The 23,007-nt window shown below is 37.4% G+C and overlaps 1 protein-coding gene across 17 annotated transcripts in view; it reads left to right on the top strand.

The window, feature by feature from the left end:
* The window catches only part of BAZ2B (bromodomain adjacent to zinc finger domain 2B), a 360,709-nt gene extending 337,906 nt beyond the window's left edge, over positions 1-22,803 (top strand). For 11 of the 17 annotated variants that reach the window (XM_058664534.1, XM_058664527.1, XM_058664532.1 and 8 more), the window contains 10 exons: positions 4,312-4,967; positions 5,403-5,676; positions 6,153-6,308; positions 6,664-6,824; positions 9,269-9,579; positions 9,972-10,107; positions 14,164-14,310; positions 17,587-17,852; positions 18,093-18,236; positions 21,440-22,803. In XM_058664534.1, the coding sequence (XP_058520517.1) occupies positions 4,312-4,967; positions 5,403-5,676; positions 6,153-6,308; positions 6,664-6,824; positions 9,269-9,579; positions 9,972-10,107; positions 14,164-14,310; positions 17,587-17,852; positions 18,093-18,236; positions 21,440-21,593 (2,405 nt within the window). In that variant the 3' untranslated portion in view covers positions 21,594-22,803. Of the gene's footprint in view, positions 1-4,311; positions 4,968-5,402; positions 5,677-6,152; positions 6,309-6,663; positions 6,825-9,268; positions 9,580-9,971; positions 10,108-14,163; positions 14,311-17,586; positions 17,853-18,092; positions 18,237-21,439 lie in introns of those variants that run through there. The other 6 variants (XM_058664536.1, XM_058664535.1, XM_058664533.1 and 3 more) reach the window with 3 other exon arrangements.
* Positions 22,804-23,007: the final 204 nt, after the last annotated feature.

Here is a 23,007-nt window from a genome sequence, read left to right as displayed (position 1 = left end):
AAGGAAACCTGTGCTACTCATTAGGTTCTCTCATTCTGTTTCCTCTCCCCAGATAGGGGTTGCATGATCTGAAAGAACGGTATCATTTGTAACTTTGCCTCCCAGATGAAGGAGTAAAGTCAGAGTTCTTATCCAAGAGGAGAACCTGCTGGTGCAGCCAGTTTTCCTTCAGAGCAGCTGCCTCTCTTTGGACAGGGTCTAAGTCACATTCAAGAATCTCCAGAAGGAGTGGACATGTGGCCTAGCAACTCATGTGCCTATGTCCCGCATTAAATGCCTGGGTTCAGTTCCCAGCTCTGGCTCCTAGCTAGTTCCCTGCCAGTGCAGTCCTTGGGAAGCAGCAGGTGATGGTTCGAGGAGTTGGGTCTCTGTCGCCCACACTGGAGACATGAATTACATTCGCAGCTCTCAGCTTTGGCCTAACCCAACTCCAGTCCCTGGGAGCATGTCAGGTGTGAAATGGAAAGGGAACTTCTCTGCCACTATTTCTGTCTTAAAACAAAGGATAGTCTTGAGAAAATCACCCGAATGGGGATTTTTATCAGTTGTACCAAGCAGCCGGTTTAGAAACAGAGTAGCAACATCTGCCCCAGTGGTAATAGATAGTCCAGATTAACCATTCCTTCCATGGGCGCAGGTTTTCTCTTACTCAGCTGAATTTAACACTACTCTTGCCCCCTCATCATGCAAACAAGTCAACTAAGCTTCACAATTCTTCCAAGTACTTATGGTAATAGACCTGTTGAGAGAACCTCTTACTCTATTTATTGCTGGATTGTTTTCCCTCGGGCTTGCGGATAACATGTCTCAAAATAATTGTCTTCAGGGTCCAGTGCGATGGCCTAATAGCTAAATCCTCACCTTGCGACTGTCCAGGTTCCTATTTGGGTGCCAGTCCGTGTCCTGGCTGCTCTACTTTCCTTCCAACTCTCTGCTTGTGGCCTGGGAAAGCAATAGAGGATGGCCCAAGCCTTTGGACCCTGCACCACATGGGAGACCTGAAGAAGTTCCTGGCTCCTGGCTTCAAATTGGCTTAGCTCCTGCCAATCATGGCCATTTGGGGAGTGAATCAACAGATGAAAGATCTTTCTCTCTGCTTCTCCTTCTCTCTGTAAATCTGACTTTCCAGGACAAATAAATAAATCTTTAAAAATACTGTTGAGCAATTAAAATTTAATAACAATCATGATTTTTGAATTATCATAAGCTCAGTTTACCTTACTAGAAACAAATAAGTTATCTATTTTGAATATATGACAGTACTTTCTGAGATAAGAAATCAAATGCAAATATCAATACCATCTTCCTAGTGGATAACTTGTCTAAATTTTAGGAAATGAGAAGAGAATATGTGACTGTTTGCACATGTGCCTAACTGGGGACAATGAACTAGTGTTTCTCTCGGAAAAATTGTTCAGAAGATGATAAAGTCATGAGACAGATTTTTTTGTTCTTGTCCTTAAAATTTTAAGATTTTCTCTGTCATTGGTTTATCGTTCTTGTGTCATATATTGGTATAGTTGCCTTTGAGTTTTGTTTGCCTGGAGTTTGTTGTTTCTTGGATCTGTGGGTTTGTAGCTTTTACCAAATTTGGAAGTGATTTTCAGCTACTCTTGTTTCAAATGTAATGTTCTCTGCTGCTTGTGCCGTCTCGGCAGTTCCGGATCAGTTTTGATTTGTCTTTCTCATCACATGTCAGACTTCCCTGCTCCTTTGTGTCTACCAAGTTTTGATTTTGGGCATCATTGTTTTACCTGGTTAGGTGCTAGATATTTTTAATTCCTGTAAGTATTCTGGGGCTTTGTTTAACTGAGACACAGTTAAGTTACTGGAGGAAAGCTTGGTCCTTTCAAGTCTTGCATTTAACATTTTTAGGCAGAGCTAACACAGCGCTCATTGTAGGTCTGAGTTCTCTCCCTGGTGCCTGTTCTAGTTGGAATGGACAGACCGGAGTCCTGGCTAGTGAGAAGAGCAGGCGCTGCCACCTCTAGTGCTGTCAGAGGTCTTCCCGGTGGCCTCGACTTCCTTGGCCAGCTGAGTCCTCAGAGGATCCCCCTGCGGATCTGTGGCATCATCTCTGCAGCTCTGTGCTTGTCAGAACACGCCCAGAAGCGCTCTCATCACTCTGGTTTCCCTGGACGTGGTTTCATTTCATCTCAAGCCATTTGCCAGGCTCCACCTAGATTTTTGCTTCCCACCCATTCCCTCCCCCCTCAAAAAAAAAACTAGCCTAAAGCAGTGTGTGCTGGGGCAATGGTCGGACTTACTGGGTTTGTTTTCCATCTTTGTTATCTGACATCCAGTTTCTTGTGAACTGTTGTTTTATATATTTTATCTGATTTTGATTGATTTATACAAGAGTGTAAATCTGGTTCCTGGTACTCTGGATTAGAGTATAATCTGACAGGCAGAATTTTAATTTTTATTAGCAGCTGTTTTCAAGAGAAGGATTTGAGAGCTATTTGAAACATTAAAAGTCTGGTTAGATGAATTTTGATATACCCATATAATAAATGTTGTGCAACTGAAGCACAAAATAAAATATGGTTTGAACTTTTGGCATGAACAGTATCTAAGGAATATTGTTACTGATAAAATTAAATTTATCCTTTTACATTCAAGGGGTATTTATTGAGCCCCTATTTTAAAGCAGCAATCATGCTATTTTGTTTGGGATCTGGTAATAAGCAGTTTAATCATTGCTGTGCTTTTTATTAGAGCTCATTGTTTTACATTCTAATATGTGGGAGGGAAAATACAATAAACATTATCATATGTAATGGTTACTTCTGTAAAGGATAAATTTGGAATGATATCGTGAGAAACATGGGAAGTGGGCCCTATGTTATATAGATTGATCAGGGAAACCTCTAGGAAGATGACACTCTGAGACATGAAGGTTAAGGAGCCAGGCAATAAAACAGAATCCCAGGCAGAGGGGATTGCAAAGCCCCTGAGAAAGAAAAAAGGGAGAGAGAGAGGAAAAAAAAAAAAAACTATTCTGTCTGAGAAACTGGAAAAGACAAGAGAGGAGGGGTAGGGCTTTCAGGGCTGGGAGTGTGCCAGGAGTGGAGAGGATTTCATGAACCACACCGGGGACAGTGGTATAGGCCTTGCTCAGAAGTGCGGGTTTATTCCAGGTTGTAGAAAAGTAAATATTCCATTTATGTAATAATACACAATGATAGTCACAGAGAGAGTAGATAAGATTTCAGGATTGGATATAGCCATGATTAATCATGATTATCTCGGATTGTAGAAATGACAGGGCAGAAAGGATTTTACTGCATCCCCTTGACTCCGTGTGTATTGCTCTCCAGATTGAATGAAGTAGTGGACTTTGATTTTTAAGAGAGTTCTTATAAATGACTTTTAAAACATCAGGCAAAATAGGAACCAGAAGTTAACAAAGGAGAAATATTAGTAAACTTCTAGAAAGATCTTTGGCCTCACTTGTGATCAGAAATAATGCAGTGTAGAGTTTTCATCTTCAAGATATTGGGAAAAACCAGTTATTAGTGCGTAGTTTTGTTAGGGGTGCAGGCCAACAATGTTTTCCTGTACTTCTGATAAGTGTCTGTGTTGGTCCAATTTGACATATTTCAAAAACTTTGAAAAGTATGTATCTTAGGCTGCAGGGTTTTTCTCCCTAGTAATTTTTCACCAAGAAGTCAATCAGAATTTTTGAAAATTCAAAGATGCAGGTACAAGGTCATTCAGCATTTACAGTATTGTTTATGCTAGTGAATAATTGGGCCTTATTAATGTTTTAAACGGGGGTATAGTTCACTGAATAATCATTAAATTTTGTGATGCAATTGAGTATTTATTGACACGTTAGGATGTTAAAATATTAGAAATATTAGAAAAATAGATTACAATAGTATGTATGAGAGATCTAAAAAGTCATGGAAAATAGAATTAAACATTATTTTAACGTACAAAAATTTGAAATCGGAATGTAGGGTTTTTATAATAAGCATTTTTCATGAATTTTTTTTGAAGCTTCTGTGTATGATTTCCTCTTGTTAATTGTGTAGATGTAAGTGTGTGTGTATTACAGAGAACTCTTGAAAGATTTATTTAAAAATAGTAATAGTAAATTTTGCTTTTAGTAGTAAGGCCTCTTAATATTTTAATATTCTGTAATGTGTATACATCAGTTATCCAGTGAATGAGAAGTTAATCTATACTGTGGGAACTAGTAGATAATCTAGAAATACTTAAATATTTATGCATATAGCTTGGTAAATAGTGATATGGTTTATTTTCAATTTCAACCTTATCTGTTGTAACTATTGTATTTTATAGGACTAGAAGAAATTGCAAAAGAGAGAGAAAAACTAAAAAGAGCAGAAAGTATCCAAGTCAAAGAAGAAACATTTGAGACCTCTGGGGACACTTTAAATTGTTCAAATACAGATCACTGTGAGCAAAAGGAAGATCTTAAAGAAAAAGATAACACGAATCTGTTTCTTCAGAAACCTGGCTCTTTCTCCAAACTAAGCAAGCTTTTGGAAGTAGCCAAGATGCCTCCTGAGGCAGAGGGAATCACCTCCAAACCGAATGCTAGTGCCAACGGGTGTACATTGTCTTATCAAAGTAGTGGGAAACACCCGGTGGGCGGGAGCCCATCAACCACCTCACAAAGCAACGTGGAAAAGACAGACTCTAATAACCTGTTTAGTACTGGTGCAAGCGGGCCAGGGAAGTTCTACAGCCCTCTCCCCAACGACCAGCTGTTAAAAACACTGACAGAGAAGAACAGACAGTGGTTCAGCCTTTTGCCAAGAACACCTTGTGATGACACATCGCTGACCCACGCTGATCCACCTGCTGCTGCTTCCGCCACTCCTCAGTCTCAGCCACCCTCCAAGTCGCCGTCACCTGCCCCAGCACCTCTTCTTGGATCAGCTTCTGCTCAGAATGCTGTCGGTCTAAGTCCATTTGCTTTATCACCCCTTCAGGTTATTACCAACACCTGTAACTTCTTTTTACACTTTTATTTAACCTTTGATGCCTTGAAGATTTTTTTTTTTTTTACTCAAGGGGGTTCAGTTGCATAGTTAAAATATGCCTGCTATAGTTTGAAAACCAAATCAAGTCAGATTTTTGTCCCCAGGCTTCTGTCAGCGTACAAATGGCTGCTTTCTAGCCTATGTCTGTGTCTTCCATAACTAAAATTTTTAACTTATTATTGTCAAAGTACCTCTAAAAGGGAATGGACTTTGGGTAGCAAATGAGAATATGGAATTTAACCTTGAGGTTAAGTATAATATAATGAGGTCTCTCTAACTGGGCTAAGTGACAGAATATTATTTTGAAATTTGAAAACATGATTTCAGACTAAACCTGTCTCCTGACTTCTGAGAATAATCTCTTCAAATGTTGTCATCTTGCAGGTGAAAAGCGGAGTGTCCATGATGGGACTTCAGTTTTGTGGGTGGCCCACAAGTGTACTTGCTTCCAATATTCAATTTACGTCACCCTTACCTAGTCTAGGACCAGGACTGGGTTTATCGGAAGGAAATGGTAATTCATTCCTGACTTCCAATGCTGCTTCTAGTAAAAGCGAATCTCCAGTACCACAGAGTGAAAAGACATCTTCAGTTCAGCCTGCTGCTGTTGAAGTAGCAAAACCTGTAGATTTTCCTAGTCCAAAGCCTATTCCAGAAGGTAAGTGCATCGAGGTGGTTTAGAGCCACTTATTTCATTTTTATAAACTCTCCTGCTGAAACTTCTTTGGTGGTTTGGTATGTAGTTACCTTTTGTAGCTATTTTTTTGTTTGTGTTATGCCATAATTTCCTAGTCAGAGTATTTATGGGGTATGCATTTGGTCTAGCCATTAAGATGGTGGTTGGGATGCACACATCCTGTATCCGAGCACCTGGGCTCAAAATCCAGCTTCCTGCCAGTGCATATCCTGGGAGGCAGAGATGATAGTTGAAATAGTTCAAAGTTGCTGTCACCCGTATGGAGACCTGATTTGTGTTCTGGGTTGCAATCCTGCTCAGCTCCAGCCAATGCAGGCAGGCGTTTGGGAAATGAAGAGCAGGTGGGAGACCACCTTGTGTGAGTTGGTTTCTTTCTCTCTCAAATAAGTAATTTTGAAATAATTTGTAAAAGACCCCACATGTTTATCTTGACTTAGAGATGCAGTTTGGTTGGTGGAGAATTATTGACCCAGAGGACCTGAAAACTTTGCTCAAAGTGCTACATCTTAGAGGAATCAGAGAAAAGGCATTACAGAAACAAATTCAGAAACACCTGGATTATATTACTCAGGCCTGCATCAAGAATAAGGATGGTATGTACCTAGAAGAGACTTCTGCTCTCTTGCCCAATTATGAGAATTGACTCTTTTATCTGAAAGCATATTTTAGCACGTCTTAATTCTTATTCCTGTTGTCTTCTATTTTGTTCAGCAAACAATATGTTCTTAAATTGACACGCTCTTACGTTTTGTGTGCTAGCAGGTATATTAGTGTCTCTTAGAATGTTTCTATTAAGAGGAAGGTTCTTGCACATGCACAGGTGCAGCTGTGTATGATCAGTCAGATAAACTGGATTCTCCTGGAGTTTCTTCCACTTGATGGAATAAATCACTGAGTATAAAAACTTAATGAAAGTAGGTTTTAAAATTAGTTTCTTTTCAAATATAGTTGCTATTATTGAATTAAATGAAAATGAAGAAAACCAGGTAACTCGAGATACTGTGGAGAACTGGTCGGTGGAAGAACAAGCCATGGAGATGGATCTGAGCATTCTTCAGCAGGTAGAAGATCTAGAAAGGAGAGTTGCATCAGCAAGTTTGCAAGTGAAGGTAAAACTGACTTTGAATACAACCTGTTTTTAGGATAATGGAAGGTAACTAATATTTACTATGTCTCTAACATATGCGGTTACTGTGCTGAATGTTTTCACTTTATCTCAAAACAATCCTGAATTAATTTCCCTCGTCTTACAGGTGAGGAAACAGGCTCACAGTAAGTAACCTACCAGAGGAGTCCAGCCAAGTCTGAAGGACTCTAAACTCTATGTTCTTTTTACAAAATCTTGCTGCCTTCCTAATGGTATTCAGAAATACCTTTCTGGTGCACCAATCTCTATCGTATACGGAAGTTTACAGTTTTCTATGTGATCAATAGAGTGGTTGTCACACTCCGCTAGTAGTGCTCCTCATAGGGCCAAAAAGTACCTGTACTCAATCATGTTTTAGGTCAGACTTTATCCTGTGGGGTTTAACTTTAGAGTGCGATAGGGATACATCCAAATGTAAGTCTTATTGTGGTACACAGAGACATGTGCACATACCCATACAAGTTTGTATTCATCAGTCTGCTAGACATGACCACGTCAGAACTGGTTTAAGATAAGTAGGCAAAAAGAAAGCATTACCTCTGTGTAAAGATTTTTGTTTTGTTCAAAAGAGTGTAAAAGTCTTCATGGATGATAATGAGGTGATGACTCTAAGAATCATGGACAGATAATAAGTAAGGTTAATGAACGGATGCCTACATAGGTGGAGAAAATGTAGTGGCTGTGTAATTTTGATGTTTCCTAATTTATTTAGGATGGAGTACTAGCCAGGAATTAAACTTTGCTTCATAATTACTTTCACATAAGCATTTAGACACTTCTGAGTTTCTTAAAAAATGCTATTTTACAGAGCTAATAAAATATTCCTTTCATGCCAGAAATACAATTATTGAAGTTGGGAAACAAAAATGTATCATTTGCTGAATTATTGTGCTAACAAACTATGTGTCTCTTCCTCATCCTGGTGCTATCATACAGTAGAACTGTGGCATCTTCCACCAGTGAACTCTTCCACAAAGTTAGTTTTCTGGAGAAATGACATTATTCTATTTAATGCTATAATTTTGACATGTGTTTTGGATCTCCTAAGTCATGGATTTCACTGTCTTCTTAAATCGAGAGTAATGGCTGTAATTTAAATTATCTTGGTGACACAGGATCAGCAGTATGAAGACCAATTTTTAGCAAATGTTCCTCTTGGGAAATACAAAGAGTTTTTTTCCCCACAGGCTAAGTGATCCTAGCATGCTTTGCTATTTAAACTATTACATCTGCTTTCTATTGCCTGTCCTCTGTTACGGACAGTTCTCACTACTTTCTAAGCTAAACTTGACTGATTCTGGTTCCTCCAACTTTTTCCCACCTCATCTGCCAATCCTGACTGATAGGGGAAAACTTACCACCAAGCTTTTTAAAAATTATGTATAACATTACAGTATAAGCCAGAAGCATTTCCCAGTGACATAGTCTGCTTGTGGTGCATTACCCTTATCATGTAGCTATCGAGTGGAAACAGCATGAAAAAGGGCAGGATCAGGACACTCTGGGCAAGTTTGTGGAGTCGCAAGTTAAGGGCCCCAACTGCAGCATAGACAATGCTCAGGAATATGAAAACAGGGGTGGATTGAGATACCTGGGCTGTGGTACACATTTGGGACTTTGATAGGACTTTTGACCTAGAAAATCAGTGTAAACCAGCCAAACAAATCATTGACCCATTCATTTACATGTATTAATTGAGTGGCCATTATTTGCTGGACATAAATGAAAACAGACACAGTGCTTGACCTTTTGGAGCTCATGACCACACTTAGTATAAAACTGTAACTGAGACCAGGCTCTGAAGCATCAAATGGTCCACCAGAGTCTGAAATAGGTGGGTTTACCTCCTGAAAAAGGTCAAGAAATTAAGGGAATCCTTTCATGTTGAAGTGAATTTGAATATGAGAGTTGCAGGTTGAATGGCATTAACTAGGTGAAGAGGAGCAGAGCAAAACTGTGCAGACACACATAAGAATTCTTGCAGAGCCCCTACCGCCCAAGAGAAAATGGTAAGTACAAGGACATGTACATAAGAGTGCTGAAATAAACCAAAACAGAAAGGGAGACCAAAGTTTGCAGGCTACTACGACATTCCCATCGAAATGATCCCAGGGAATTCACCTAAAACCCCTCAAAATACTTTCATGATTTTCATTAAATGTTTCAAAATATCAAGTGTTGATAAGTTGTGTTTTCCATCTGCTACAACTGTTTCTTGTAGTGGTGTTTGTTGTTGTTGTTGTTGTTCTTATCTCTACCAAGCCTTAGGAAAACCCAAGGTAAAAGCTCATAGTAAAGTTCCTTGAGATCTGCCGGTCCCTGCTGCTGTATTCTAAGTAAAGGTAAATTGACCCATCTGACATTCTAGGAGGAAGCCATAATAATGCTAATTCTCTTAATATATAGGGTTGGATGTGTCCAGAGCCCGCATCAGAAAGGGAGGACTTGGTATATTTTGAACATAAGTCATTTACTAAATTGTGCAAGGAGCATGATGGAGAATTTACTGGCGAAGAAGAAAGCAGTGCACATGCACTAGAGCGGAAGAGTGACAACCCCCTAGATATAGCTGTAACCAGGCTGGCTGATTTGGAGCGGAACATTGAAAGAAGGTATCTGAAGAGCCCCTTAAGTACCACCATTCAGATCAAACTGGATAATGTGGGCACAGTTACTGTCCCTGCTCCTGCACCATCCATTAGTGGTGATGGTGACGGGTAGGTTATTGAGATTAACTTGAAAAATTATTGTGCTTCTTTGCTAATTGGAGCCTATTTTCTATTGCCTGTTATCTATGTATCTTCCTGTATGTCTGTGATCCATACGGATCATGCTATTTGCATGATGCTTTGTAAAAACTTTTTTTTTTATTTTTTTGTGATGTGCATTGATAATCCTGCAAAGTGCTCTTACATTTACCTGGTTGTGACTAAGCTCTGAGGCACGTAGCCACAGTCTGTGCACTACATCAAATTTAGTTGCTTAAACCTTATACTTATTGGCTGTTACATGTTTTTGTCATTGCTTGGCTTTCAGTGTGATGATTGTTTCACATTCAGTGACCGTAACCGCGGACATGACCTACATAATTTTTCTATATTTCATGCAGAACTGAAGAGGATATTGCCCCAGGGCTCAGGGTATGGAGAAGGGCAGTGTCAGAAGCCCGCAGTGCTGCACAGGTAGCTCTGTGCATTCAGCAGTTACAGAAATCAATAGCATGGGAAAAATCAATTATGAAAGTTGTAAGTGTTTTTATTTAAGAAATACTCTAACTAATCTACTTTGTCTTGTTTTAATTTTTCTTTCCAAATTCCAGATCTTGTGATTTTTATATTATCGGTATAATGACGCTATCTACTTCACTTGGGAGCTTCTCTTTCTTAAAGACTATGTAGTTTGGTACTTACTTATTTTGAGCATTTTTGAAGGAAACCACCAAATGTATTATCTTTTATTTGTTTTTAATTCTCACTTCTGACTCCTTTGAATTTTTTTTGTATTTCTACCTGCAATCGTCTCTTGATATTCTGTCACTATAATAGTTACTAATCTAAATATTTCAAGGCATTTTTTTTCATTCTTACAAACTTTGCTAACATTATCTGATTTGTTGCTGTATTTCTAAAATGTATTTCTCCCTCAGTTTTCTTTTTTCTTTTACCTTTTTTTTTTTTTGCTACTAATAAGAGAGATCATATGCATTCACAAAATGTGTTTTGGTATTTGAAGTGTTTGACAAGAAGAGCAAATCTTTACATCTTTCCCATAATAACTTACAGCTTTTTCACCATCTTTGTGCAGTCTGAATTAGTTATTATGAGGTAACGAACCTCTACTTTGTGTCAGGCACCAAAATGTTATGTGTTCAAACACAAGAGCTATAGTTCATATAGTTTTACAGAGAGATTTATTTATTTATTTGAGATTTATTTTAAGTCAGACACAAGGGTACCCTCTTGCCTCTATATCATATTGAGGAGTAACTTTGAAATGTGTATTTTTAAACACTTTTTGAGAGAGAGACAGACATGGAAAGAAGAAGAGAACTGTTATCTGCAGGTTCACTTCTTACATGCCCACAATGGCTGGGACTGGCGCTAAGAGCTGCAAACTCGACCCAGGACTCCCACACGAGTGGCAGGACTTCAGCTACCTGCATCCTCACTGCGGCCTCTTAGAGGTGGAAAACCACAGTCAGGAACTGCCTCTTGGAACTCCAGCTGAGCAGTGTGCGATGAAGGCATCCTGCCTGCAGGCTGAGTGCCTTGTCTAGGGTTAGAAACAGACTTAAATGAATCACTTTGTTTACTTTCAAATTATAGACTAACGGTAAAATTTGCTTTTCTGAGGCTTGTTTTTCTAAATAGCTTAGGATGGAATTTCATAACTTGGAATAGTCATTCGCTTAAAAAGTGATCCTTAAATAATTCATACTTTGCATAATTTTTGCTTCTAGGCTTACACTATTCAAGACCTAAATCATCCTATATTATTCATTTTCTCTATTGTGTGGTTTTTTTTCCTTCTTTTAGAACTTTATGTAGGCTAATGAATCTGTAATTTTATAATATGCTTAAATTTAGCTCTCTCAGTTCAAATTATCATCTGAAGTAAGTTTAATGTATTGTTCATTTTATCAGGTAGCATTTTTCCTGTATAAAAATATTCCCATCCCCACCCACCTAGTGCTGTGGCACAGTTGGTTAAGTCACTGCCTTTTCTACCAGCATATGGGCATCAGTTAGAGTCCCAACTGCTCCACTTCCAATCCACTCCCCGGTACTGACCTGGGAAAGCAGTGAAAGATGGCAGAAATGCTGGGGCCCCTATACCTATCTGGGAAACTCAGATGAAGCTCCTGGCTCCTGGCTTCAGCCTGGCCCAGCTATGGCCATTGTGGACATTGGGGGAGTGAAATAATGAATGGAAGATTTTCTCTTTCTCTAATTCTGCTTTCAAATAAATAAATAGTCCTAAAATAGTTGTTTTTTTCTTCTAAAAATTATTAAAAGAGGGCTTAAGTCAACCTAGACAATATATATTAACTGAAATTTAAGCTATAATGGTCAGAACCATTGAGTTCCTATTTCAAAATGAGCTGTGTACAGTCATATTTTTTCTTACTACATCAAAATCATCATCATGATGCGACCAGTTTTGTTATAAATCTATATCCAAAACGTCAAAACTTATACAGAATTCACTTGCATGTTAGTATGCCGTCTACAATCTAGAATTGTAATTCAGTTTTTGTGAATTCTTTAATCTTTCTCATGTTATTAATATGCAGTTGTAATCATTTAACCATGTCTCACAATCTTCATTTTAAAAATTGTTTAATGATACCTAAGAAAGTGCCTTCTTTTCAGGGCATTAATTCCTTAATGACTATTTTTAACCTTTAACTAGATATTTAACAGTATCTGTAATAATTTTGTAATTAGTCCTATCCAAATATGAAAGTGTTCCGTATCTTGTTGGCCAGAGACCAAGCTAACCAGGAAAGAAGGCGCTTTCACAGTTTGCCCTTTGATAGTTATCTTCCCACAGTATGCTGTCCGTTGTTATTAATGTTAAACAATAGGCAGTACCCACTATTTTTTCATAACAGCAAAAGGTTTAAAATGAGATGCTAATATAGTTACTGTAACCTATTATCAGCTATTACTGGGGTGTTTTTAAAAAGTGTTTAGAGTTTGGCATCACCCTTTCTGTAAATGTATAAGGAAATTACTTTTAGGTTTTAAATGTGAGATACAAGATTTTGTTGTAGTTTCATTTATCTTTTGAAGAAAACAATTTACTTATGCTCATGAATCTGATTTTAAAATTTTATTGTGACAGGGATTTAAATATAGTCTTCTAATAATATGATTTCTAAATGAATACCTTAACAATAAAAGTCCTATAGGTGTAGCTCACATTTGGAGAGATAGCTTAATATTACCTTAAGTATTGCATGGAATGCTATAAGCAGATATCATAAAGTAGATACTTATTGTTGGAATGTCAAACTCTGGTTCTTTTGTCAATTTGGGTATCATGCATAGATTCTGATTAATGTTAACTTGAATAGTGTATCTGCCACTTTAATATGATTCTTAAACTATCTTTGATATCCAAATTGCCATACCACTATATCAGACTTTCCCAGACTGATACAATGTTGTTTTTTGTTGTTGTTAAATTTTTATTTTGAATTTTTGAGACTGGGATTCCACACACATTCCCAATTTCCCACCCCTCGACAGATTCAATGTTGTTTTTAAAACAATTTTAAAGTTGAAAGAGTTGAACTGTATTGTTTCTAAAGTATGTAAATACTTAATTTTAAATTCATATGAATTATTTCCAATTTAAATGTTTTTATCTTGTATATCATTGGTTGCAAGACATTTATGTTTTTACTGTGACTGAAAGATGAATTAAATGTCAAAATATAACATTGGTATTTACCATTTGCAAAAGCTATCTTGAAAGAGTCCAGTTACCTAATATGTTTTATTTTTCTTTGCAAAACTTACTGTACAGAAAAAGAATATGTGTGCATGGAAAAATATATTTTCTTTGCCAGTTTAACGTTCTCCATGGTGCTGGAAAATTTTCAATAGCGACAAACTATGATTTATATTAGGTAACAACTCATAGACTGTTATATTCTTTAATTGATTATACTCAGCTTCTTTCCTCAGAAATAATTTTGTGGGATCTATTATCTACTATTGGCAAATATGTTTGATTTCTGAAGCTTTCTGGTTTGGACACATTTTTCAATTATGAAACATTCTTGGGTCTAAGTCAAAACCCAGGGATATCTCTGTAGTGTATGTAATTATGACACTAACATAAGTTTCCTAATTTTTGGTCTTAAAGGTTATTCTAACTCTTATTTCTTTCTCAAGATATCATGAGGATACTAAGATAAGCTAAAGATGAAATACGTTTTTAACAATCACCATGTATTAAAGCTATTCATTGCTTTATGTGCTCTAATGTCATGTTACTGATTTCATATGTTAATGTGTACATGCTTCGGAAGTTTGTGCAGGCATCCAGCTCTAGCCTTGTTCTTTGCAGTGTACCTGAAATGTGCATTGGCCCCAATAGAACTGCTCACCCCGTCACGTGGTCCATATCTGTGTAATGAGAGATACATAGATGTGTATGGCTACTGTGTATTTGTTAGCAAGCGGAATGTTCATTACTAATATAAACCAGGAATTGTGGTATGTTTAATATCCCAGTAGCTATTATTCACAGCAGAAGGTTAATTTTAAGTGATCTTTTATGTATTATAGTACTGCCAAATCTGTCGGAAAGGTGACAACGAAGAGCTGCTTCTGCTTTGTGATGGCTGTGACAAAGGCTGTCATACCTACTGCCACAGACCCAAGATTACAACCATTCCAGATGGGGACTGGTTCTGTCCCGCATGCATTGCTAAGGTAAGATGACTCTAAAATTACACTTTGAATTAGGACCTTAAAATGCAGAATTTTATGGAAAATTTTTTCAGATTTTGTTAATATGTCATAAAATTAACCTTGAAATTAATTGAGTTTTTTAATGTACTTAAAAAGTTGTGCAACTGTCACTACTACCAAATTCCCTATTAAAAAAAAACCTTATATCCCTCTCCCCAGTCTTTGGCAACCATCAACCTGCTTTCTGTTTCATGGGTGTGTCTTTGTGTGCCATTGTATGGCTTTTGCCACATTTTGCCCATCCCTCCATCAGTTTGTGCATATTCTTGTTTGAACAACTTTTCAGTTCTCTTCAGTCTATACCTAGGTCATATTGTATTGATCATCTGTATTCAAACCATTTTCCAGCCATATTTCAAAGACAAAATTGTAAACTCTAATGCTAATTGAAAGAGATAATAAAATAGAAATGGTTTCTGGAGTTAAAGAAACAAGTGGAGTAATAAGTGTGAAATAATTAACATATACTGAAAGCCAGACCTTTTGTTCATTGGAACCCCAGTGGGCAATGTCACAAACAAGAGAGGTAAACCCCATTTGCACCTGGTAGTCCTTATTTAACTGCATCTACTTCTTATCACTCTGAAGTTAGAGCCCAGTGTTGCAGGGCCTTCTTTATTTTAAGAGAAATCAGAATTGTGGATTTTTATATCTGTCCTGCCAAATAGTAAATATTGGGAACAAATTCAGGATATTTACAGGCACATTCTGCGTGCTATTTACAGCCTGAGCGACAGTAGCTCCCAACTTCTAATATATAAATGATTATAAAGAAATCTGATATGTTCTGGGTAAGGCCACCTGACAGTCCTGTTTGATTTGGTACTGCAGCAGGAAGGAAATGAGTACAGGTGTAAAAGCTTATTGGTTCAGTTTGTTTATGAGTGCCATTTAATGAGGTAAACTGTGAAGCATTTATTAAAGAAACATAGACTTTGTTACCCTTTTTTAAAAAAATCCTAGAATTCTTGATTCTATGATTTCTTTTTTCTTTTTAAGATTTTTTTTAATTGGGAAGGCAGATTCACAGAGAAAAAGATCTTACTGTCTGCTGGCTCACCCCTCCTCCCCTCCAAGTAGCAGCAATGGCAGGAGCTGAGCTGATCTAAAGCCAAGGAACTAGGAGCTTCTTCTGGGTCTGGGTCTCCCACATCAGTGCAGGGTCCCAAGGCCCGACTTTAAGCAGAGAGCTGAGTGGGAAGTGGAGCAGCTGGGATATGAACCAGCGCCCATATGCAATCCTGGTGCATACAAGGCTAGGATTTAGCCACGAGGCCATTGCCCCGGGCCCAGTTCTGTGATTTCAATGGGATATTTTCATACTTTGAATTTTAAATCCATTGTAAACATCCCAGGCAATGTTTCTGTTTCGAAAAGAAACCAAACATTTGTGCCCAGTATTCTTGAAATGTTCTTTGAAAATAATGCAACAATTTAATTTAATCTTTATTAAAAGGATTTTGATCATATTAAGCTTTCTCTTTTCTTATAATGTCCACAATGCTAAAAGCTCAGTGTAATATGAAAATCCTAGTGAATACAAAGTAAAATAAAGGAAGAAAAGCTTAATGAAGCATTTTAATTACTTCACTTAGTGCCATGTGGTAAAATTCCTTGAAATAGAATGGGTAAACTGTTGAATTAATGGTTGGTCTTATTATTTTAGTCAATTAAACTATCTGCTTAACTGTACTTTTAGCCTACCAATAGAAAACCAAATAATTAAACTGCTTGACTTGGAGCATTTTTTTTTAATAATGTTGCTGGCAGGGGTCATGATAACTTCAAAGAAGCTGCTGTGAAATACTTCAAAGAAGTGTTTTCAGCCAAATTCATTTCAGGAAGAGAGTCCACTTAAAATTATGGTTGATCTGGTTATATGGCCTGGCAATTAAGAGAAAAGTCATTTTCTAAAGGAGTTTGGTATGCATTATTTGGGAAAATTAAAAGCAAGTCACTTACAACTACATGTCCCTTCTATGATGTATTTATTAGAATATTTACCCTAAAAATATGGTTATTTTCCCCATTTCTTAGCTGATGAAATGTCTCATTTTGTAATAAAATTGAATAAGCCCAGTGAGATTATTTGGGTTATTTTTCCCCCATGTAAGTCTTGGACTAGGTTGACCTTCGCAAATATGTGGCTCATCTTTCTGACTTTACAAATGAAAAGACCAGAACTCACAGACACATTGAAGTCTGTACTTGGTTAGTAAGAAAGCTGGAATTCATATCCTTTGATGCCAACCAAATATACTATTCCATGATGCCGTAGTTTTAGATTGTTTTCCTAAAAAAAAAAGCAGTCATAATTCTTGCACTTTACCACTGCTATGTTCACACCAGGATGCTATAAGCTTATGGTGTTCTGTTCCTATTGCAGATGGTTTTATTCTTCGTCTGGAAAAAAAAATACCCATCTCTAGTAGATTTTTATCACTTGCAAAGGATTTCTGTACATATTTGTCCCTTCATACAGTCCTTTTCATGGTTGGCCCTGCTTTTTATTATCATTGACTTTCTTACTAATAAGCTCTGTGTTCTGAATTAGTCTCACCTTTGTTTTTAATTCTGTAGTCTAAAGAGTTCTGGGGTGGACTTTAGGGCCAGCAGTTAAAGGCACCGATTCTCATGCCCATGTCCCATATTGGAGTGCCTTGGTTCAGTACTTGCCTCCTACTCCAACTTCAGCTTCCTACTAATGCACACCCCGGCAGGCAGCAGATGACAGATTGGTGGTTCAGTACTTGTGCCCTGCCACACATTTGGGAGACCTGGACTGGATTAAGGCTCCCAGCTTTGGCTTGGCCCAATCCTGCTACTCTGGGCATTTGAGAAGTGAACTAATGAATCTATCTTTCTCTCTCTCTCACTCTCTTCCAAATAAATAAATAACACTGTTGTTTTCTGTAAACTCATTCAATCAGTGATCTATACTAAAGGAATTCTGATAGTGAATTCTGTAGATAGGTAACAAGCAGACCTGCCTCTTCAGCTTCTAAGAATCCTTTACATGTATACACTGCGCCTTGCAAATTTTTTTTGCTTTATTATATGGGAGAATAAATTCACAGCCTTCTCTTGTCCTGTCTTGAAGATACTGGAATTATCAACCTTCAAAGTTCTTGTTAATATCTCTTTTTTGTTTGTTTGATTTTTTTCTGTTAGACTTATAATTCAGAGTAACAGGAGGTTTGTATCAATTATTCTGTTACATCTTTTTTTTAATTAAAGGCAAGTGGTCAAACTCTAAAAATCAAAAAACTTCATGTCAAAGGGAAAAAGACCAATGAATCCAAGAAGGGCAAGAAAGTAGCTTTACCGGGGGACACTGAGGATGAAGACTCTGCCTCCACCAGCAGCTCTCTAAAAAGAGGAAACAAAGACCTCAAAAAGAGGAAAATAGAGGAAAACACTTCTGTTAATTTGTCGAAGCAAGACAGCTTTACTTCTGTTAAAAAGCCCAAGAGAGATGACTCCAAGGACCTAGCTATTTGCAGGTATTTATTCTAGTTTTCATGTACCACATTTGAAGAACATTCCATTTTATTTGTTTATAAACCTTTTCATCATGCTGAAGGATTTCTGTAAATAGAAAAAATATAAAGTATGTGGAAATGTATTCTTTTATGTTATAATTTGCACTGAGATTTTGCTTAAAAGATGATGAAAAAAAACTATTTTTACTAGAAATCAGATGCTGGATTCTAGATTATGATTTCAAGCATTCCATTTTTCAGCATGATCCTGACTGAAATGGAAACTCATGAGGATGCCTGGCCTTTTCTACTTCCTGTAAACTTGAAGCTTGTTCCTGGTTATAAGAAGGTTATTAAGAAGCCTATGGATTTTTCCACAATCAGAGAGAAGCTAAGTAGTGGACAGTAAGTCAGTCACTTTAGTTCAGTGTTTACCAAATATCTGTATTTGTTTTGTCCTTTTCTAATGAGTCAAAGATACTTTAATTAATAGCAGACTTTCTTTAGAGTAATGTGTGTAATATATGTGTGCTGTTGGGATGGAGAACAAGTCAATTAGAAGTAAGAAAAATGAAAATGCAGCATGATCAGGCTGCTTTTTGATACCGGAACTGTACCAAACCCAGATGAGTGGTAAGAAAACGGTGCCTCCCAGGGTGGGTAACATGGAACCTGGCACCTGATCAGGTATCAGTGGAATAATGACATCAGTCATGGGGTTGAACAAAAATTGACTCATGTTTTCAACTCAGTGTAACATGGGAACAGAAGGTTGCTGAAAAGTTTAATGGTTTAAAGCTTTGTTATGAGCTTATGGAGAACAAGAAAATCCATTTATAAATCTGGAAGAAAACTATGATTTCCTCCTCTCCACATATTTTTTTGGCGATTCTATACTCAACAGTAAATTGACTTCCTATATGGAATCATCTTCAGTAGGAGTCCTTAAGCTGCTGCTAAAGCAAGATTGCTATTAGGATAATTCAGTTGGTTCTGGATCATGGCCTATTTCAGATGCACACAGTAGGGCTGTCGCTTTACAGCATGGGGCCACATAAAGGCATTCTTAAGGACAGTACAGGGGCTGTGCAGCTGCTTTGCTTTTCCATTTGCTTACTGCCTCCTTTATTCATTTATTGAAATTTAATTTACTGTAGGCTGGGCCAGTTATTTCAGGCAATTTTACCAAAAGTAAAAAAGAGAGAGAGAACAAAGAAGAAGTTAAAAAGGTTTTAGAAAGTATATTTCAAAGGTAAATTTATTGTGCTGCCAAAAAATATTGAAACCTATGGATTTTTTTCAGAATGCATTTTCCATTAATTTTTTGAAGATCCCTTATATTGTTACTATACTATTGTTATTATTATAGAATAAATTCAGTTATTTTTGGACATTCTTTTGGTGAAAATCACTATGTCTGGAGATTTATTTTCAATATAGAAAAGTTGAGTGGAACTCAAACTGATCAGTGTCTCTCCCGTGTGTACCAGGTGCTTTACTAGGTAAAGTGACTAATTCAACTCTCAAGGCTGAATTAACAACCTTCCCAAAGATCGTGTGTAATTTCATTTTAAAAAGTGTATTAACTTTATTTGAAAGGCAGAAAGACAAATAGTGAGAGATCTTTCATTCCTCAGTTCACTTCCACAATGCCCGGAACAGCCAAGTGGGGCAGGCCAAGACCAAAGTTCTTTTTTGAACCTAATCTGAGTTTCCCACATGGGTAACAAGGGACCTTTGTACTTGAGCCATTACCTGCTGCCTCTAAGGATGTGCTGGAGTAGGAAGCTGTCAGAAGTGTAACCAGGCACTCTCCCGAGGGATATGTGGACAACCAGTGAAGCTTCATCCCGGCAGTACCCAGTGTCCATACTGCTTCAATACCAAATGGACACACACAAATGCATGCAACATTTAAAGCCATTAAAATGACTGGTTCTTTCCTAAACCAACAACAGAAGCTTTTTATTTAAATGAAGATTAGCTCTGGCTTTTTCTGTCAAAACAGATATGTGATGGGGAGGGTAGCACAATGAAATCAGATTTCCTGTGTGGTTCCGTTAACTCTTGTCTTTAACTTCCCTTATTCTGTAATTCCTGAATAGAAGATGAATTTCAATATCAACACCTCCACAACAAACAGACATTGAAATTAGCACAAAATCAACAAAAATCCCATCAAAGCACAGCTCCCCTCTGAGGAGGAACCCTTCCTGAAAGAGGCCTCCAGGGAAGCAGTGTGCATACACTTGTTTGTCATGCCAGCTGTTCTCTCCAGCTCCTCTAATTTGGAGTTATTTGATAAAATCCAAAGTAGTGGGTTGGAAACAAAATTCATAAAATATATATTCAGATTCCTTCATCCGTGTCAATGAAGAGTGCCTGCTTTAATGAATCTGAACTCTACAGGTGCCCCCATCCTTGTGTAAAAAGCAAGGCTACCCATAAGAGTTCCAGAACCTTGGCTGGGACTCTCTCCTGCTTCTAGACTCCCCAGTGTTCATCATTAACCCTTTCTGACAGTAGGGAACATTCTGAAGAGAGGAATATTCTTCCATGTAACTGTACAATATTTCATAAAAATAAGTGGTGGGCATTTTAACTAGCAGTTAAGAATCCAGTTTAGACTTTTACATCCCACATTGGATTATCAGGGTTCAATTCTCAGCTCTTGCTCCTGACTCCAGCCTCCTGCAGAACCTAGGAGGCACTGGTGATGGCTCCAGCAGTGGCGTCCCTGCCACCTGGGTGGGAGGTCTGAATGGAGTTCCCAGGTCATGGCATTGGCCCAAGTAGCTACAGTGGATGCCGGAAAAGTGATTGTGTGTATATTGTTTTTCCCCTACACACTCTTGCTTATGTTTAATTCATATTTTTTCATAAAGTTTCACTCATAAATGAAAGATATTGGGAGATAAGTAGAACAATTACAACAATATATTGTCATCTAAGTGAACTTGGTCTCTATTCTGTCTCTGGAATCTTGCATTGGGTATTTCTTAGACCACAGTTGACTATAGGCTGACTGAAACCACAGAGTAAGAGACCTTGGATAAGGAGAGCTACTATTACCCAATGCTTGTGTAAAAGAGCAGATTTGAAGAGAATAGTGGGTGAGAAGGGGGCAGAGGGCGCACACAGTGATGTATTCTAGGCCAGATGTGAAGCCAGCAGGGCAAGGGTGACGTGTATTAGAGCACAGAAAGCACTCGTGATTTCTGCTGCAGCTGAGCGTGTTCTGAATTGCAGATCCCTCTGGCCCGGTGGAATGAGTCCTGTGCCAGAATCATGACGATGTGGGTCAAACAGCCAAGGAGATGGGGGAGAATGTTGCTTTGCTGGTCACTATCTTGATGTTCAGTAAAATCTGCTTTTTCATTTAGCCTGTTCTTAAATCCAGTATGGTCCAGAACATAGGCAATTGTATCAAATGCTCCCCTTTTTAAGAGGGTTTCAAATATTTCATATTGACTGAAATGCAGTTATGTTTCTCTTTTTTTTTTTTCCTTTTGGTTTTACTTTTCTTTTTACCTTTCATGACCTCTGTGTTTGTTTATAAAACAAAGCGACCCCTGTGAAACCATCTCTAATTGTGTTTTTCCTTTTAGGTATCCAAACCTCGAAACCTTCGCTGTAGATGTCAGGCTTGTTTTTGACAACTGTGAAACATTTAATGAAGATGATTCTGACATAGGCAGAGCCGGCCACAGTATGAGAAAGTATTTTGAAAAAAAGTGGACAGATACTTTCAAAGTGAGCTGAAGTTAAAATAATCTTTTTTTTTTCCTTTTAAACAAGGACAAATGAGACCAGCAATGTGAACTATATTTACATAAACGTGCAAGGCACATACAAAATGACTTTTCTTTTTCTTAATATAAGTATCAGAAAAATTTTTAATGGCTTCACTCCTACAAACAGCCAAGGCCCTTGGTTATTGGTTTGTGTGATTTATCAGCTAATTTAGGTAGAACAGGGAAGCACACCCAAAGAATTTTCAAAGGAAAGGGTGTTTATAGTGCAATAGCAATTAAAATATATCAAATCGCACTGAATATTCAACACCAGAGCTCTAATGCGGGAAATGGTTCTCCTTTCCCTCTCAATAAATATCTATTTTTCATTTTTTTTACTTTGTAGTTTATTTTTTAGTGAATGTATTTAATTTTATGAATTATTTATGATTAAACCACATCCAGAATCTTCGTTTTCTGTGAAAAGGAAGAACTAGAAAATTGCTTTAAATCTTGAAAATACAACAAGGAATGTTTTAAAATATAAAACAAAGCCAAGTTAAACTGTTTACACTGATGTGCTCGAAAAAAGCACCAAAAATAAACTTTACTGTAGAGTTACAAGTACATTTATATATATATGTTGCTGCATCACTTGTGTAGTTAAATTGTATTTCAAAACAGTGAGAAGAATTGACTTGTATATACTGTTCATTATTGTTTATATTAAGTCTCGTTTTAAATATGTATTATGTGTATATATTGTTTGCAGACATTATCGTTTATGCCTTAGGAGGACCGTAGCATTTTATTTTAGTCTGAAGGTAATTATAGCTATACAGCTTGTACAGTAATTATCCTCTACCGACACTGTGGCGTCTCCTTAATCTTGGTAGTGCCTGCCTTTGAAACAGGGTGTAGGGGATATTAGTTTTCCATTTTTCTATTTTGTTATATAATTTTAAGCCACCAGGGCCTAAATTAAAGTATAATCATTTGTATCCATGTGGAATAAAATTGTGACAATTTCCTACACACACAGTATTTTTTCATAGAAACATTTCCCTCGCATTTGCCTTGCCTCAGAAATAAATTGAAAAGACATTTGTAACCACTGTGTTTTATCTACTGTGTGTTGTGGTGGCCTGTTGGAGGCAAATAGATCAGAATTTTTTTTTTGTATACCTATGTAAGAGTACTTGAAGTTTTATTTAAAATAAAATGTTGTGGAAAAGGTAGCATTCTTTTTTTTAGGAGTGTTATTTTTCACTACTATGTGTGGCACGGATACAATAAAAAAGCTTTTACAAACTAGCTTTTTTTTTTCTTTTTTTGGTTTTTCTTCATGAACCTGAGAGCCCAGTCTTTGCAAAGAGCCAGTGAACTTGAATGTGATACTTTCTAGAGTCCTAAAGAATAGCAAGTGGGGTGCAGTCCAAGCA

Source organism: Ochotona princeps, chromosome 5 (genome assembly GCF_030435755.1).
Source record: "Ochotona princeps isolate mOchPri1 chromosome 5, mOchPri1.hap1, whole genome shotgun sequence".
Lineage (NCBI taxonomy): Eukaryota > Metazoa > Chordata > Mammalia > Lagomorpha > Ochotonidae > Ochotona > Ochotona princeps.
Note: the sequence above shows the minus strand (reverse complement) of the source record. Positions and strands in the feature narration are given on the sequence as shown.